Source organism: Euprymna scolopes, chromosome 6, assembly GCF_053919585.1.
Source record: "Euprymna scolopes isolate OS-2025 chromosome 6, ASM5391958v1, whole genome shotgun sequence".
Lineage (NCBI taxonomy): Eukaryota > Metazoa > Mollusca > Cephalopoda > Sepiida > Sepiolidae > Euprymna > Euprymna scolopes.
The window spans coordinates 126,496,363-126,512,529 of NC_136487.1; the positions used below are offsets into that span (position 1 = coordinate 126,496,363).

Below are 16,167 nucleotides of genomic sequence, written 5' to 3' on the forward strand. Positions count from 1 at the left end.
ACGATTATGGTTGTTGGTGTGGTTTCAAGTGAGGGTCACATCATGCCACCTCACATCTTAGAAGTCAACACACATGTGTACCTGGATCTGCTGAAGAATGTTGTGATCACCTAGTGCAATCAGGTGGCCGCTGGCAGATCCTGGGTGCGACAGCAGGACTTAGTACTGGCTCATGGCCAAAGAGATCCTGTATTGAGGTGGTGATTGAGGCTGAAGGCAGCTACATTGAAGAGATATCAGCTTTATTACATAATCAAGTTAACAGAATTGATTTTTTTTCAATAAAAGTTTTAAAATAAAGCCGTATTGTTTTCTTTAGGGTGGCACTTTTATCGTTCCACCCTGTACTTCTTTCATTTTTGTGAATAGTATACACAACACGTGTGCATATCTCTATGTAGTATATGTATAGTAATAAACGTGTGTGCATGATGTGTATACATAGTATATGCTTATGTACATTGGTGGGTTTTAGACTTAACAGCTTGAGTTAAAATTCATCTGGGTTTATTATCTCTCAAAAGCACTAGCAATCAACAGAGTCAAATGTTGCAGTTAAGTCAATGAAACATACAGCAGTTGCCTGCTGATAGGGAGATTAAATTTGGCCAGTATAAGGAGATGCATGCAAAACAAAAGATTTTATTAATTTGGACACATTGAAAGAATGAATAAAAATGCTTCGGTTTTAAATGAAGAACAGTTGAGATAGCATGATTACTTTGCAGGGGAGATCAAGGAAAACCTGGGAGGAAGTGATGAGGATGTGCTTGAAACAAATAAAGATTTGACCAGTGATATGGTTCATTTTGCAAATCAATTTCTAAAAGCTAACATATGCCAGCATTTTTATTAATGAGACTACTTCTTCAGGTGTGTCTTGTTAAACTTGAGAATCGTTATCGAAATTCCATACAGGAATTTCTGAGTTGGACAATTAAATAATACAAATCATCAATTTTCATCTAAAAGAAGCATCTAACCATAACATGTCAGCATGTAAAACAGACATTACATTTTTACTTTCTAGAAATGATTTTAATTTAATTTATTTTTTATTTGACAAATGTTTATTCATCTTGTAAAATATGACTAAATTTGTATGTGTTAGTTTCACTTCTTTTCTTGTATACTGCAGATTTGATATCGTATATTAAATATCAATCACATTGTCTCTGGCATGATTTATACAAACATAAAAGACTTCTGAAATGAAAATTTTCTTCCAATGAAAATATGTCGGTTCACATAATTAATAATTTACGTTTTCTCCATGAGAAATAATCCCACATTTATTCTCCATAAATTAAAAAAATAAAAATGTTGTTCATGCTTGTTTATTATAACCAAGAAAAGGACGTATTATTATTTTTGGAAATAATCCAATTTTTTTTGTATGTGATGCCCCAATAGTCATCGGAGCATTTCGAAGCACTTCTTTGCAATGATCCCTTCTCTATGAAAAAAGATATTTTATTATTTTTTTTAAATAGTCCCATTGTGAAAAATTTTTGCACCCAATACCATTTATTTAAATATTCTTTTATATATAGTGAGCCTCCCCTACACGTACATGCACACACACAAAGTCACCATTGAAAATCTATATTTCTATAAAAGTGAACGTGTCTGTGTGTCTGTCTGTGTACATTTCCCTACGCAATAACTCTGTGAATTTTTAGTCTACAGACTCGAAATTTGATATACTGGGTACCGAGATTTGGGAAAATCTATATGATTTGTTTTCGGCCAGAAATTTAGCTGTTAAGGGGTCAAAGTTTAACGAATTGACCTTTGAGAACTCTACCAAACTCCTCCAACAATTTTGGGTGTAAACACTTGAAATTTTAGATATAGGTTTCTTGGACATGGATCTAACTTAATAACTTGATTTGAACCCAAAACAATAAATGTTAAAGGGTTATAATAGGGGTTAAAGTTTTAAAAAATTGACCGTTTTTTTTTTTTTTTTTTTTTTTTTTTTGCTCAGCATACACATCCAAATATTCGAGCAACGCCGGGCATCCATGCTAGTATATCTATAAAAGTGAACGTATCTGTGTGTCTATCTGTGTAAATTTCCTTTCGAAATAACTCTGTCAATTTTTAGTCTAAAGACTCAAAATTTGATATACAGGGTACTGAGATTTGGGAATATCTATGTGATCAGTTTTCGGCCAGAAATTTGGCTGTTAAGGGGTCAAAGTTCAATGATTTGACCTTTGAGAACTCTACCAAACTCCTCCCACAATTTTGGGTCTACACACTTGAAATTTTAGATATAGGTCCCTTGCATATGGATCTAACTTAATAACTTGATTTGAGCCCAAAATAATAAATTTTAATTGGTCATAATAGGGGTCAAAGCTAAAAAAATTGACCGTTTTGGGTTTTTTTTTTTTTTTTGCTCAGCATACACCTCCAAACACCCGAGCAACGCTGAGCACCCATACTAGTATATCTATAAAAGTGAAAGTGTTTGTCTGTCTGTCTACATTTACCTATGCAATAACTCTGTCAATTTTTAGTCTACAGACTCGAAATTTGATATACTGGGTACCGAGATTTGGGGAAATCTATGTGATTTGTTTTTGGTCAGAAATTTGCTGTTAAGGGGTCAAAGTTCAACGATTTGACCTTTGAGAACTCTACCAAACTCCTCCGCCAATTTGTTTAGCTTTAATTCAAACCTATGTCACTTCCGGTTTGGCGGTGGTCATAACAGCAAAGATGTCAAGTTTTTTTCCCGTTCTTTTCCTCCTTCGCGGTATGGGTTCGAGCCTGCCTTCCTACTACCACTTTTTTTTTTTTTTTTTTGCTCAACATACACCTCCTAACACCCGGGCAACACCGGGCACACATGCTAGTAGATAATAAAATTAGCAATCCTTTCTATAATCCAATTGTATTTGATATGAATAAAATTCAGTCTATGCCTAAAATTTGACTTGACCACCAAGTTTTAATCATAAATATCCAACAGAATTTTTTTTATCACTGTTCAATAATAATAATCAGCTCCAAATGTGCATAAATGCATTGCAAGTCTTATTGAATGCAATATGCAAAATTGCCAATAATTCTGACACACCCCTCTCTTGGCACTCTCCTGTTTTTGGCTGTGATGGTAACCTCTTCCATTCAGGAATAGTCTGTAGATTGTTTTCATAGACAATAATCCTGAGATGACCTCATGAATAAAACTCAATGGAGGGATATGATACACTGAGTGTGAAGCCCATTTAGAATCATATCTACTGATGAGACGATCACCAAAGTTTTTCCGCATAAAACAAAAACTTGATCTTTCGTGACTGAATTTTAATGGACTAGTCAGATATACACTGAAGTTTATTTGTCCCAAATATGACCAAGTTACAGAAAAGGCTCAATTTTATTAACCATTTCATGAGTGGTGTTTGTGTGCATGCAGAATTCTGTATCATAATATTACCTTTTTTTTTTTGCTCGCATGTAGTGAGTCCATGATGTAATGGTTGCTATAGAATTGGCAGGTCAAGTTCAATTATAATTGGATCCATGATAAAATAGAAGGGGGAAAGGGTCAGATTTTTCTCAATTCTTTTATCACATTTGACAAATTCTATTTTTTACTGTCAGTAAATTCCTTCTTTCTCATTTTTACAGTCACTAAAACAAAATTTAAAATGTTTTGGAATTTTTTTTAGATGAAAACTGATAATTTGTTTCATTTGGCTTATTCAGACTACTGTTCTCATTTTGGATGTTATTCTCACAACATTTTGACCAATGTAACCTCTGACCTTCTCAGGTATGTTTTGTCAAACTTCGGAATCTTTACAGCATTTTAAATTGAACCTTTTATTCACGTGGGTAGATTGTTCTTGTTTAGTCAGATGACCGTGTAGAAGTCTTAAGTAGTTTTAAATTATTTATATTATTTGGATTCTTTGAACTACTGTTCTCATCTTGAGTATCATTTTCACAACATTTCGGTCGATGAATTCAAATAATATGAATAACCAATCCTCATCTCAAAAATTCAGAAACATAATTTTTAATTATATTCTTAGCACTGCCTGTACTGAGGATTACATATTCAATTGAAAATGGACCTATAGACAGTTCTAAGTGACAGTTTTCTAGTGGTTGAAGGTTCAATCCTCAGTATTGGCAATACTAAGAATGTAATAAAGAATTTCCTAAGACTTTTGCCCAGTCATGGCTGATAAAAGAAGAATAATCTTCTCACATGTAAAGGATAGAATTCAAAATTTCATACAAGCTCCTAAGTTCGACATAAAGATTCTGTAAAGATTCTAAGGAAGATCGAAAGTTACATCGACTAAAATGTGAGTAATAGTCCAAATGATCTGAATAATACAAAATTTAAAGTTTTATTCAATCTAAAGAAATAGAAAATATCTTCAAAAACAAAACAAAAAAAAAGAAACAAAAAAAAACAAGGATTGTTTTGATATTTGTATCTTCCATTTTTCCTTTTTGACTTTAGCAATAACTTCCTCTCCAGAATGACTTACCAGTTTCTTAGAAAAATTAGCCAATATTTTTCTCAGAAAATTTAGGGTCTTTCCTTTTTATATGTAAAAACGTTTTTAAAAATTTGATATCTTACAAAAATAAAATAATGAGAAATATTTGTAAAAGAAATATTTAGAGAAAAAATCAAACTGTTTTGTTTGTAAGTGTATTTAATAACATATTTAACAACAAAATGATAGAAACAATAATTTAGGTATCTGAAAAGAATAAAAATAAAATTTAAAAAATCTTGATAAATTTGTTATTTATGTGAAAATTACAGGTAAAAAATCGGGGTAAAATTTTACTCTTTGCCACCACCCATTAATGGAAAAATAAAAATGAGATTTTTATTACAATTTTTTCTAAGCAATTACACATCAATACCTTGAAAATATCTGGTAAAAAATTAAATTAAATATTTTAAAGTGAGAATTCACTTCACTATATTTAGTGTAAAATGATCACCTACTTTCTGACCATTATTGATCGTCTAGTTCTTGACCACGTCACATAGAACAGGACCAGTAACCATTTTTTTTTTGTATTTCCAAAATGACTGCTATTTTTTTAAAATGATTTATTTTTCAGAACTATTAGTATATTTTATTTAATTTTAGAATTACTAGTACATTTTACGTATTTTATTTTTCTTGTACTGACCTCCCCCTTCTTTTTCGTATTGCACTTGGAGTTTATGAAGATAATTTTTTTTTTTAATAGTCATGCTTTTTGTTTTATGAAAAAATACTGGTTAAGAGTGGATGAGTGTGGTTTCTAAAAAAGTATGGGATCCTTAAAAAATTTTTTTCATAACCCTAGCACTAAGCTTAACATAGTAGTATAAGAAGAAAAATCTAACATAAGTTCTGAAAATAAAAATATTTTTTTTGAATTGTAGCGATTTTGGAAATTTAGAAAAATAGTTACTTGTCTCTGTTGTACACTATCAGGTGAAGAACTAGGTGATCAATTATGCTTTCTGGGTAAGATATTGGTGATCGTTTTATTTTATTTATTTTTATTTTTCAAGTGAATCTAACTCTAAAGTCAAAAATATTTTATTACTTTTTTCAGGTTGTTGGCATGTAATTGCACACACAAAAAAAGAACAACTTTATTTTTACTTGTTTCTCCTTTTTTTTCCTTTCTACCCATTTCTCTCTCTTGTTTTGATGTATTAAAAATAATTTTAAAAGTAAAAAAAAAAATTACCCCAGCTTTCAGTTATGGCTCTCAGACTATCCCAAGTTTTAAAGTTACTGTTCCCAGACAACACCAAGTTTCTTGTTTACCCCCTTTTACTAAATAGAAATTGTAAATAATCTCTGAGGGATTAGTATTTCTCAAGAGTAAGCAATTTCTTTACAAATTACTACATAATAACATTAGAAAATCGCTTTAAATGCCCCCTTCCCGCCAATTAATTCTGTTCTAGTTGACTTAGAAAAAGAATAAATATTTAAAAACAAAATACGCTTATATTTTGTCCAAGGCGATGTGTCTTATGTAGTTTTTGACTTTTAGCTGGACGGGGGACACACACACACACACACACACACACACACACACACACACACACACTTCCTTTTCATTTAAAAAATTAAAAACAATATTTCTCTTTTGTTATCTAATGATTTTAATTTTTCTTGAAAACTCTCAGCTAGATACATTAGAGATATTCATTTGGAGTTCATGGTAAAAGGTGTATCCATTTTTGAATCGGAATGACATGTTCTGCTCTAAACTCATCAAGTATTTTTGTAACTTTCGCATGTGGAAATAACACTCATTGTTTAGTATTTTTATATATGTATATATATATTTAATTTAAACTTTTATTCACTAATGAGTTAGCAGTTATTAAAACCAAAAGCCACTCAAGGATAATTGTTGATGAGGTAGATAGATTGAATGATGAAGAATATTATGAAAAGATTTAAGATGATGAGTGGAGGAATTAACAAAATTTGATTAGTTATGAAGATAGTTTATGATAAGTATTTGTCAACAAGAAGATTTGAAGATAACCATATTGTAGCCCTCAGAGAAGCAACTCCATAGTAATGTGTTCTTTGGTGAGGTATTGTTATTTACATAAAATTGCCAATTTCACAACATTTAAATTACTGTGCTCTCCTGCCTCTTTTGAATGTCCTGTGTTATAGTTGATGACCATGATCAGAAAAATTGTTCAAAATATACCAATACCGTCTGTACCATATTTGTCGTCTCACTCTTTCAGGTGATGTAATTGAAAACAAAAACTGAGATTAAACACAACTTGTTTCATATTATATGAATTCTTCAAACTACCATTCTCATCTTGAGTGTTATTTTCACAAGGCCTGTGGCGTAGTGGATAAAGTAAAATTCAGTTACACTCTTCTGGAGATTGAAGGTTCAATCATCAGTTCATGTGACACTCAAAATATAATTGCAAATTACTTATGACTTCTACCCAGTCATGGCTGATAGAACGAGAGCATGCTACCCTATGGCAGAAAAATTCCTGAATAAACAAAAAACTTCCAAACTTCAACAAGATATGCCTAAAGAAGGTCAGAGATTACAACTGAAACATTGTAAAAATAACACTCAAGATGAGAACAGTAGTTTGAATAATCCAAATAATCCAAGTTATCATTTCTCATCTAAAAAAATCAGAAACAAAACTTATTTCGTAAAATCCTATGGTGGTATTAATTTTGTATCAAGATTTTTATCTAATTATGGCAGACATCCGTAAACTGTGAAAAACAATGTTAAATATAAAAATAATAAAATAAAAATGATAACATGGGGCTCAGAGGAGTACGAGACTTTTTATTCATTCCCAGGTAACCTCAAGTATGCCCGCTAGTGTTTAATATAAAAAGAACAATTTTACAAGCAATTTCTTAAAATATTTAAAATTTAATTTTATCAATCTGATCATCTCTTACACTTAATCTTTTTATTTCATCTTATCAGTTGTTGGTATGAACCCCCCTAACCCTACAGATAAAATAGCACCTTATATGGAATTAATCTTAACAAATAATTAATGGAATTTATAAATATGGTGGACATTATTTTTTCCGCTATTTCTCTTCAATTTGGAAATTTATTATCAATGCAGACTTCCAAAACTGAATCTATTTATCCCAGGTTTCTCAATTGGAGTCATATGACCCTCTTGGAAGCTATGAAATGTTTTCAGGAGACACAATGTGAAATTTGATAAAATAAAGGTTCCAGAAATTTTAAGATGCACAAAATATAGATATATAGTATTTTGTAAATAACAATTATTTAAAATTAAAATATGGAAAAGTTATTAAATTAAATATGAAATTAATCAAATCATATATTTTGTTATTCTATTTTTTAAATCTGATTCATGCAAAATGACGTTTTTTTTTTTTACAATTTAAAACTCTTTTTAATTTAGGCCACTTTCATCAACTTTCAATTTTAATTTTTTTGTAATTGTTACATTTAATTATATTTCACTTGTTTGCTAATACATTTTTCATTAGATAAATAGTTTTATTCAAATAAAATATTTATGTAAATAATATTATTGTTGTATCCCTGTGCTTGTTTTACAAGTACTTAGATGAAATGTCTTCTGATGAACTTACTGCACTGTTACTCCTTCAACGAAAATATTCCCAATCCACGTGATTAGCAGCAGAATACAACTCCTTCACTGTAAAAATCCCTAAATGCGGAAAAATATTCTACCCTAATAGCTTCTGTTCTCTGTGCCCTGATCATATCAATATACAAAAATTTAAATGGAATGTGAACAAGCATCTTTCTACTCAACTTTCCACTTAGGTTTCCTCACCCCCAAATCATTACATTATAGAGGCAATATGCTTTGTTTTGTGTGAACAAAAGTAACACACACACACACACACACACACACGTATCTATACTGGGAACAAATTGCCAAACTAGTTTAAAAGTAGCAACTTTTAAGATCGAATTAAAAACACTGAGAAATTGTGTTAAAAATATTAATTAAAAGCGTTTTGGGGAAATATTGGATGAAATATTTAACATAATTTGATCTGGAATGATTTAGGGAAAACATCTTTTAAGTATTCTATTGAGAAGGTTAAAAGAATAAATGTTCAAAGACATAACAGATAAATTATAACTATCTTATTTCAACATTAAATGGCTGAGAAAGGGCTAATTTGACATAATACACAGATAAACCAAAACAAACCAAACGAAACCAAACCAAACCTTAGTTACATCATATTATTGTAACAAGACACAAAAATTTCTTTGACCAGTTTTTTTTGTTTGTTTTATTTCATGGCCTCTAAATGAATAATTCTTCTTTGTATGTCACGATGTACATGAATCTGTCCATCCAACTGTTTGGTTATCCCTCCTTATCCAAGTTTTGCAGCCACGCTGCGGAGATATTATTTATTCTTTTTTCTAAATACAGCCACAGTACTATTAATACTACTTGTGTACCCGGCATTGTTATAGATTCATTAAGCTTGCCACAGGAATTTGGTCTATGTATTATTCATCACTTCAGAGCCACTTGCTGCAAATACAGCCAGTGGGTAAGAGGTGGTAATGGTAACAGCAAAAGCAGCAGCATCAGCAGCAATGGCGGTTAGAGTAGTAGTAGTAACATTGATACTGTTGCTGATAATGATCATAATGATAGTGATGATGATATCACCTAGCAAATGGCAACCACTATTTACTTCCTCAATGTAAGACCATCTCAATCCAAATACTGGAATTGCCTCACTGAAACTGCCACTATTCTCGAAATTTTTGTTTTGCTGTTAAAAATATTAATTAATAAAAAATAATCGGTTTCACTTTGTTATCTGGTAACAAGCAGAGTTGGAATGTAAGAGTCCAGCATAGACAGCAAAACTGGGAAGTTGACTGGAAAAAAATTTATTCCAAACTTGATTAAAAAAAAAAAATATTGCACTGATTCTAACACCTGCAAAGATTGATTACCTACCTCAGGCTAGATTTGAAACTGGCAGGGTAAAAGAGCTTCAGAAGTGGTTAGCTCAATAAAAAGAGGGAGGGGGGGGGGAACTCCCACACCCACCTCGATTCAATTTCCTGCAAAAATTGCTGACTTGACTTCCAACTTTGACTTCTTCACATCTGGTAGAAAGTAGGGAGTCTGCAATTTTTTGCAGAAGTTTGGAATGAGGGTTAATTTTTGAAAAACCACTCAAGTCCTAAATGATTTTTTCTTCTAACTGAATTCTCACCTTCGAGTCTGAGTTAAATTATTTTTAAATTCTCATAACTTTTGAACCAATTGAGATATTTGCATAATTCAAACCATTTTGAATTTCATTTTTGAAGCTTTTTTTTTAATCTGATGTGATTAAATAATAATTTTATGCAATAAAAATAAGTTGAGTTAAGGATGCTATTGAAATGTTGGAATTTGTTAATCAAAAATAAGCCCTAAAATCAAATTTTGCTTAAGTGACAAGAAAGTTTTCCAGTCAAGGAAAACCAGAACCGCTAATTGAATTACTTCAATATGAATACAAATTCCTTGTATTTTTGCTAATCATGTTGGGCTAGAAACTATACTTGAATGTTGACGGTCTTCCTGTGCAGGGGTTTATCAGGACAACCTGGCATGAGAATACTTTCTCCTACAAGTAAACCCTGACTGAATATTCAAAAAAGCATGGTATTTGCAGCTCGAATAAGATTCTCTTGCTATGGCTATTCCACACTACGTAAACAAGCAATTGTTCACCTATTCCAAGTGATGTTGCCTATAGTAACAACACTTAGCTGGATCTCCCAGACTAGATGAATTCTTGTTCTGGAATTCTGTAAGATCCAATTGAGATATTTGCATAAATCAAACGATTTTGAAATTCATTTTTGAAACCATAAGAAAGATATACTATAATACAGTCAACTGGTTGATTAGTGCTGCGGACTAGTAAGGATCCAAAAGAAAGACACAAGTCAGTATTTAGTGGAAACAAAATATATTGAACAACAAATAAGAATGTGATTATATGCCAATCCGACTGCCAAATGTGTATAACTGGTATATAACACCTGGGAGACATAGTATCCCGATCTGTGTCGTAAGTGGAAGAGTTAGGAGTTATCAATTTGGTTTGGATAATCTTCATTCTCAAACTTTTAATTTCCATAGGATTCCTCCAAGTTTTTAACTTAACAAGTAGACTTTCCATTCTACATTTGAATATAAATTTGCTGCAGAAAAAAATATGAGTGACATAAATGGTTGTAGTCAGATAAAGTATTTACTGGAAGTAATTAATTTTAATTAATTTATCTTATCAACATGGCTCAAAGAAAAGGAAATATTTAATCAAAATATGATAACGATTTTTCAGATGCATTACTATCTAGGTCTAATGTGGAATTTCTGATGTGTGTGTGTGTGTGTGTGTGTGTGTTTAAACTCTAAATATAGAAAATTTGAAAATATGCATCAGATCTTTCTGAAATAAAATATGTCAATGTAAGACATTATCCATGTTTGCTTTGAATTCAACTATTTTGGGAGGGGAGGGGATAAGTGCCTATAAACACTACAATTAATGTTTCTTAAAATTTATGTTTTTGCAGACTACATATTTCCATTCCTTTTATCTTTTTCTGTGTGTGTGTGTGTGTGCATGTTATTTTTTATCTGTTTATTAAAAGTATCATAACTATTTCCTTTCATAATATCTTGGATTTGTATTAAATATGATTTTTCTTTTTAATTTCAGACCATAACAGGGGCTATGAGTACATTAAACCCACATGTAGAGCTGGATGATCCGAGCTTAAAATTCAGGGTCAATTACATTCAAGAAGTTGCAAGTCAACAAGATTTTAATTATCCACCAGTAAGTTTGATCTTTCATGTTTCATATGCCTATACTCACACTCACACTCCATACATAGAGGTATATCAATTGTAATATATAAAAAAAATTCATCCCAGGAAGTCATATATCAACCCCATCTTGATTACTTAAAATTCATACAATTAACCACACAAAAGCCTCCCACAAGTCGAATCACATTTAGATTCTTTCTTTTTTTTTTTTAATTTTTACTCATTTTCACCCCAAACAAGGCATATCACCACTTGGACGTAAGAGCTACCATTTGGGACCATGCTTAGGGAAGATGAACAAGATGTTAGTGTACATTACATTTTAACTTTTGCATATCAGTACAATCAGAGAAGCGGGTAGCAAGAAAGGAATTCGAAAGTCTTGCTGTTCAAGGGAAGAAATTATTAGAGTAGAAAGCTTTCTAGCATTTAGGGACCTCAACAGTGAAGGGGTATGATTTTGTTGTTAAGCGGGTTTGTCAGGAACATATACATCAAGTGGGCACAAGTGCAATAAGTTCATCAGAGCATATTCCATTAAACTACTTGTAAAACAGGTACAAGTGTGCAACATTGCAGCAATGGGAGAGAGGTTGGAGCTTAGTTGACAAAGTGGGACCTATTAGACTGAAAACTCTTTTTTGGACCTTATCCAATAGGGAAAGACTAGCGGCAAATGCACCAGCCCAGATGTGATAACAATGCTCCATGCCTGAGTGAATGGTGGCTTTGTAAAGATACAAGATACTCTCAGGTGTGAGTAGTCTTCTAGCACAATAGAGAAAACTCACCTTTTTTGCAGCAGCCTTGACAATGTCCTCAATTTATTTGTTCCAGTTCATATTGCCTGTGAATGTTAAACTGAGGAGTTTGAAGCAAAAATTCTCAGGTACGGTGTTATTTGTCATGGATATCGATGGTTGGAGAGGCTTCTTGTAATTGTTAAAAAAGAGCAGCTTAGTCTCACCAGCATTAAATGTTACCATCCAACTACAGTCTGGAGGTCATTTTCTAAGGATTCTGTCATTGTCTTGAATTTGTGTAAATCTGTTCTTCCATCATACATGTTATAGAGCGTTGCATCATCAGCAAATGTACCCATCTCGGACACAATATTATCAGGGAGGTTGTTGATGAATATCAGGAATAATAGTGGTCCAAGGATCCTGAGGCACTCCTGCATTAATGTTATGCTGTTTGGATGTATGTCCATCAATGACAACCTGGATGGTCCTATTGTCTAAGAAGAATCTAATTATATTTAATACTAGCAGGCTGCCCAACATTGCCCAGTCGTAAAATACGTTTAATTATGATATTTTGATTAATGCAGATTCTGTATTTATTATTATATTATATTGGACCCAATACATAGTAATAAGTTTGAAAAAATTGACTCCTGCACCACCACCGAGAATTGAAACCAAAACGTTTAGCTTATGATTTACTTTTTCATGTGCTTGAGCTATGAAGACACGTTTGCTACAAAGCTAAAAATTAAAACACGAACCAATAGCTATTACATTACACATGCGTATTCGTAATGCTGTCGTTCGACCTTCACCTGGCGAATTTCATTTTTTTTAATTTTCGCACTTTTGCATCGATTTTCCCCAGCTAAAACCCAAATATAAAGTTTCACATGGGTGCAAATACCCTATATATGAAGTTTCATGTTTCTAGACTAAAAACTGACAAAGGAGTTTGGTAGGCAAAATTTTTTAAACAAATATATATACGCATGCATAAATATATATAGAAAGAGGTTTGTGTTTACTGTAGCCTTTTTATGCAAATATTACGCAAGTATAAATCGTAGAATAGCTACATGAATATAATTACACGTAATAGTTAACTAAAGATGATCATCCCGTTAGAAAACCAAAAAAATATCTAATAGGGAATTTATGAAAATACTGTTTAAAAGAATATGCAAATTAGCTAGATCTTTTGCAGATGAATGCAATTCCACAACTCATATATAACAAAGTTGTATTTTCTTTTTAACTAAATAGAAAAAAGGGTTTTTAATATGAATATCAATATACAAAAAAAACCCTAAATTTACCCCTAAAAAAACCCTAAATATTTAATATCTCTACTTATATATAAAAGGCACTTTGTCTTTCTGTGTGTGTATCTGTCTGTGTGTGTGAGTTGGTTTCCTATGGACTCTAAAACAGCTGAACCAATTTTTTTTTAATTTCACGCAAATGTATTTCATGTATCTGGGAGTTTCTTAGATAGGTTTTATATCGGAATGTTTCTGATAAATATAAAAAGTTAATAATCGAAAAATCTGATTAAAGAAGGAACACCCTTATACTGCCTAACATCACAAATGTATTTGAGAAGTTTTATCACACAAGTAGAAGGACCTGACTTATAAAGTCAACAGTAGGTTCTTTAATGAATGGTTATGTTTAGAGCACAGTTGAACAATGATACTTGACTTCAGCATTTTAAATTTAGATAAAAATTATATAAAATAATTATGCCATTGTATAAAAATAATTTTATGAAATCAACAGTAGGTTCTTTACAGTGCACTACAATGTATTGTTGATTGTCACTACAGGAGGGTATGTGAAGCTTCCTCCTTGTGCACCATGATGGGTCCCTGACTAGAGCAGGCAAATCAATCAATTTGATTTAAAAATAGGCAATTTCACTGATTTTGATGACAATAAAAATATTGAAAGTGTGGAACATTTGTTGATCCTCATTCATTCCTAGGAATGTCAGGTCTTACTGGTAGTACTAATAGATTTTAAATATTGAGCTCCTTATCCCTTTTCCTTAAAATTTGTTATGATGAGAATTTAGGAGGTAAACTGTTACCAGCTTAGATTTATAAATTTGCAAGTTTGTAGCTGTGTCATGGTTGTTGTCCTCATTCTACACTATAGGTGATGAATTACAGTTGGATCAAAAACTATTTCCTAGCTCCCTTAGCGCATATAATAAACTTAAAAACTCTTTTAGTAACACAAACTTAGAATTATTTTTTTGAATTGATGGAAGAAGAGAAAAAAAATAGACAGGAGAAAATTGTCAAAAGACTATTTGACTAAAAAATAATTTGAATAAAAAAAAAGTAAAATAAGAACATCAAGGAACCTTTTGACTGACCCTTTTCAATAGATTATGTTGGTAACGATTAAAATAAAACAATTTACACATAATTCAAAATGGAGGCGAGGATAAAAATCACACGAGGAAAATTAGATAAATGAATGAATCACTCGTGATATGTCGTTCATAAATCAGAACTCAAGGTAGGGGGGAAAAATCAACTTATCTGCAAATAAATGCAGAAACAAAGAATGCTGACGCAATGTAGAAATTTTTTTTTTGTTTTGTTTTGTTTGTTAATTAGAGCTCTTCAAAAGGGTCTAATTTATGCAACAGCTCCTTTTGCCTACAGAGCAATGGTCTGTTTATTAGTACACTTACGCCCTCCAAAATACTGAGATGCTGTTTGGAACAGGCCTTGTGTGTAATGTGAAAGCAACCGTCCGAATACATTTCACTGCATGCATTATTGTCATACAAGTGCGCACCAATTGATGATTCATGAATTGGTGAGGATGTGTTCTGTAAATGCCTGGATGAGTTCTGTTAATGCCCAGATGTGTTCAACAATGTGTTTATTTTCGACCCCTGGTACTTTAGAAAACATGCAGGAACATGCTGTGCCAATCTAACTCTCAGACGTTGAAACGTATGACCTACATAGTCAGCATCACATTGACATTTAAATTGGTATACAGCTAAACTTTTTTGTAGTGTAGGAAGTGGATCTTTCTTAAAAGCTGGGAAGGCAGTTTTAGTGCCGAACATCACACGAGGCTGCACCGTATAGAAACAGTGAGATACAACCGAAGTAATTTTATTGACAGACCCTTTACTGATAGAACCAATATAAGGGAATTTCAGATAAACTGGACTCTTAGCTAGGCCAAAGAAATGGTTTGTATTAAATTTAGCAAGTGCTTGGTGAATATGCCTAGAGATTATACCCTCAGGAAAACCACTTTTCGCAAAGATATCAGTTATCTTCTTCAATTCTTTATCAAGTTTGCTAGCTGAGCAAATCATGATGAGAACACAGTGGACCAAAGTCTTGATTAAACTGATTTTTCTATTGATAGGAGCAAAAGAATTCCAACTAATATACAGGCCTGTAAAAGTCAGTTTCCTGTATATAGTTGTACTGAACCGATTCTCTGTCCTTTCTACAAGGACGTCCAAAAAGAGTAAAGAGTCATTCTGCTCTTCCTCCATAGTGAACTTGAGTGCAGAGTGGAAACTATTTAAATTCAGGAAAAAGTCACTTACTTCGTGGGGAGACAAAAGTGTCATCCAAGTGATGCCAATAATGAAACCCGAGTGAACAGTAAAGATTCCTGAAAGCCTAGAAAAATATTTGAGAGAATAGTACCCAAAGGACTGCCCATAGCTACCCCATTGACCTGCTAATACATTATGTCATTGGAATTAAAACAAACTGATTTAGTGGCTAGGAAAATATTCTCAGGAAAAACGGGAGGGGTTAGTGTGCTACGATAAAGCATGTCAGCACACATTTGAATGGCTTCATCAAGGGGTACATTTGTAGTAACATCGAAAGAAGATAAAAAGTTTGTGAATTACAATCAAGTTCCCGCACAGTAGCAGCGAAACGGAAGGATCCACAATGTAATTACCTGAGAATTCTTTTAGTACAGGCTCAAGGATCTCGGACAACCATTTGGCCAGTTTAT

General features: G+C 32.2%; 1 protein-coding gene across 2 annotated transcripts in view; it reads left to right on the top strand.

Moving 5' to 3' along the window:
- Positions 1 to 16,167, top strand: part of LOC145277944 (guanine nucleotide-binding protein G(s) subunit alpha-like) — a 458,077-nt gene that overhangs the window by 205,692 nt on the left and 236,218 nt on the right. For both annotated transcript variants that reach the window (XM_080130029.1, XM_080130030.1), the window contains exon 5: positions 11,289 to 11,408. In XM_080130029.1, coding sequence (XP_079986155.1) covers positions 11,289 to 11,408 — 120 coding nt within the window. The remainder of the gene's footprint in view (positions 1 to 11,288; positions 11,409 to 16,167) is intronic.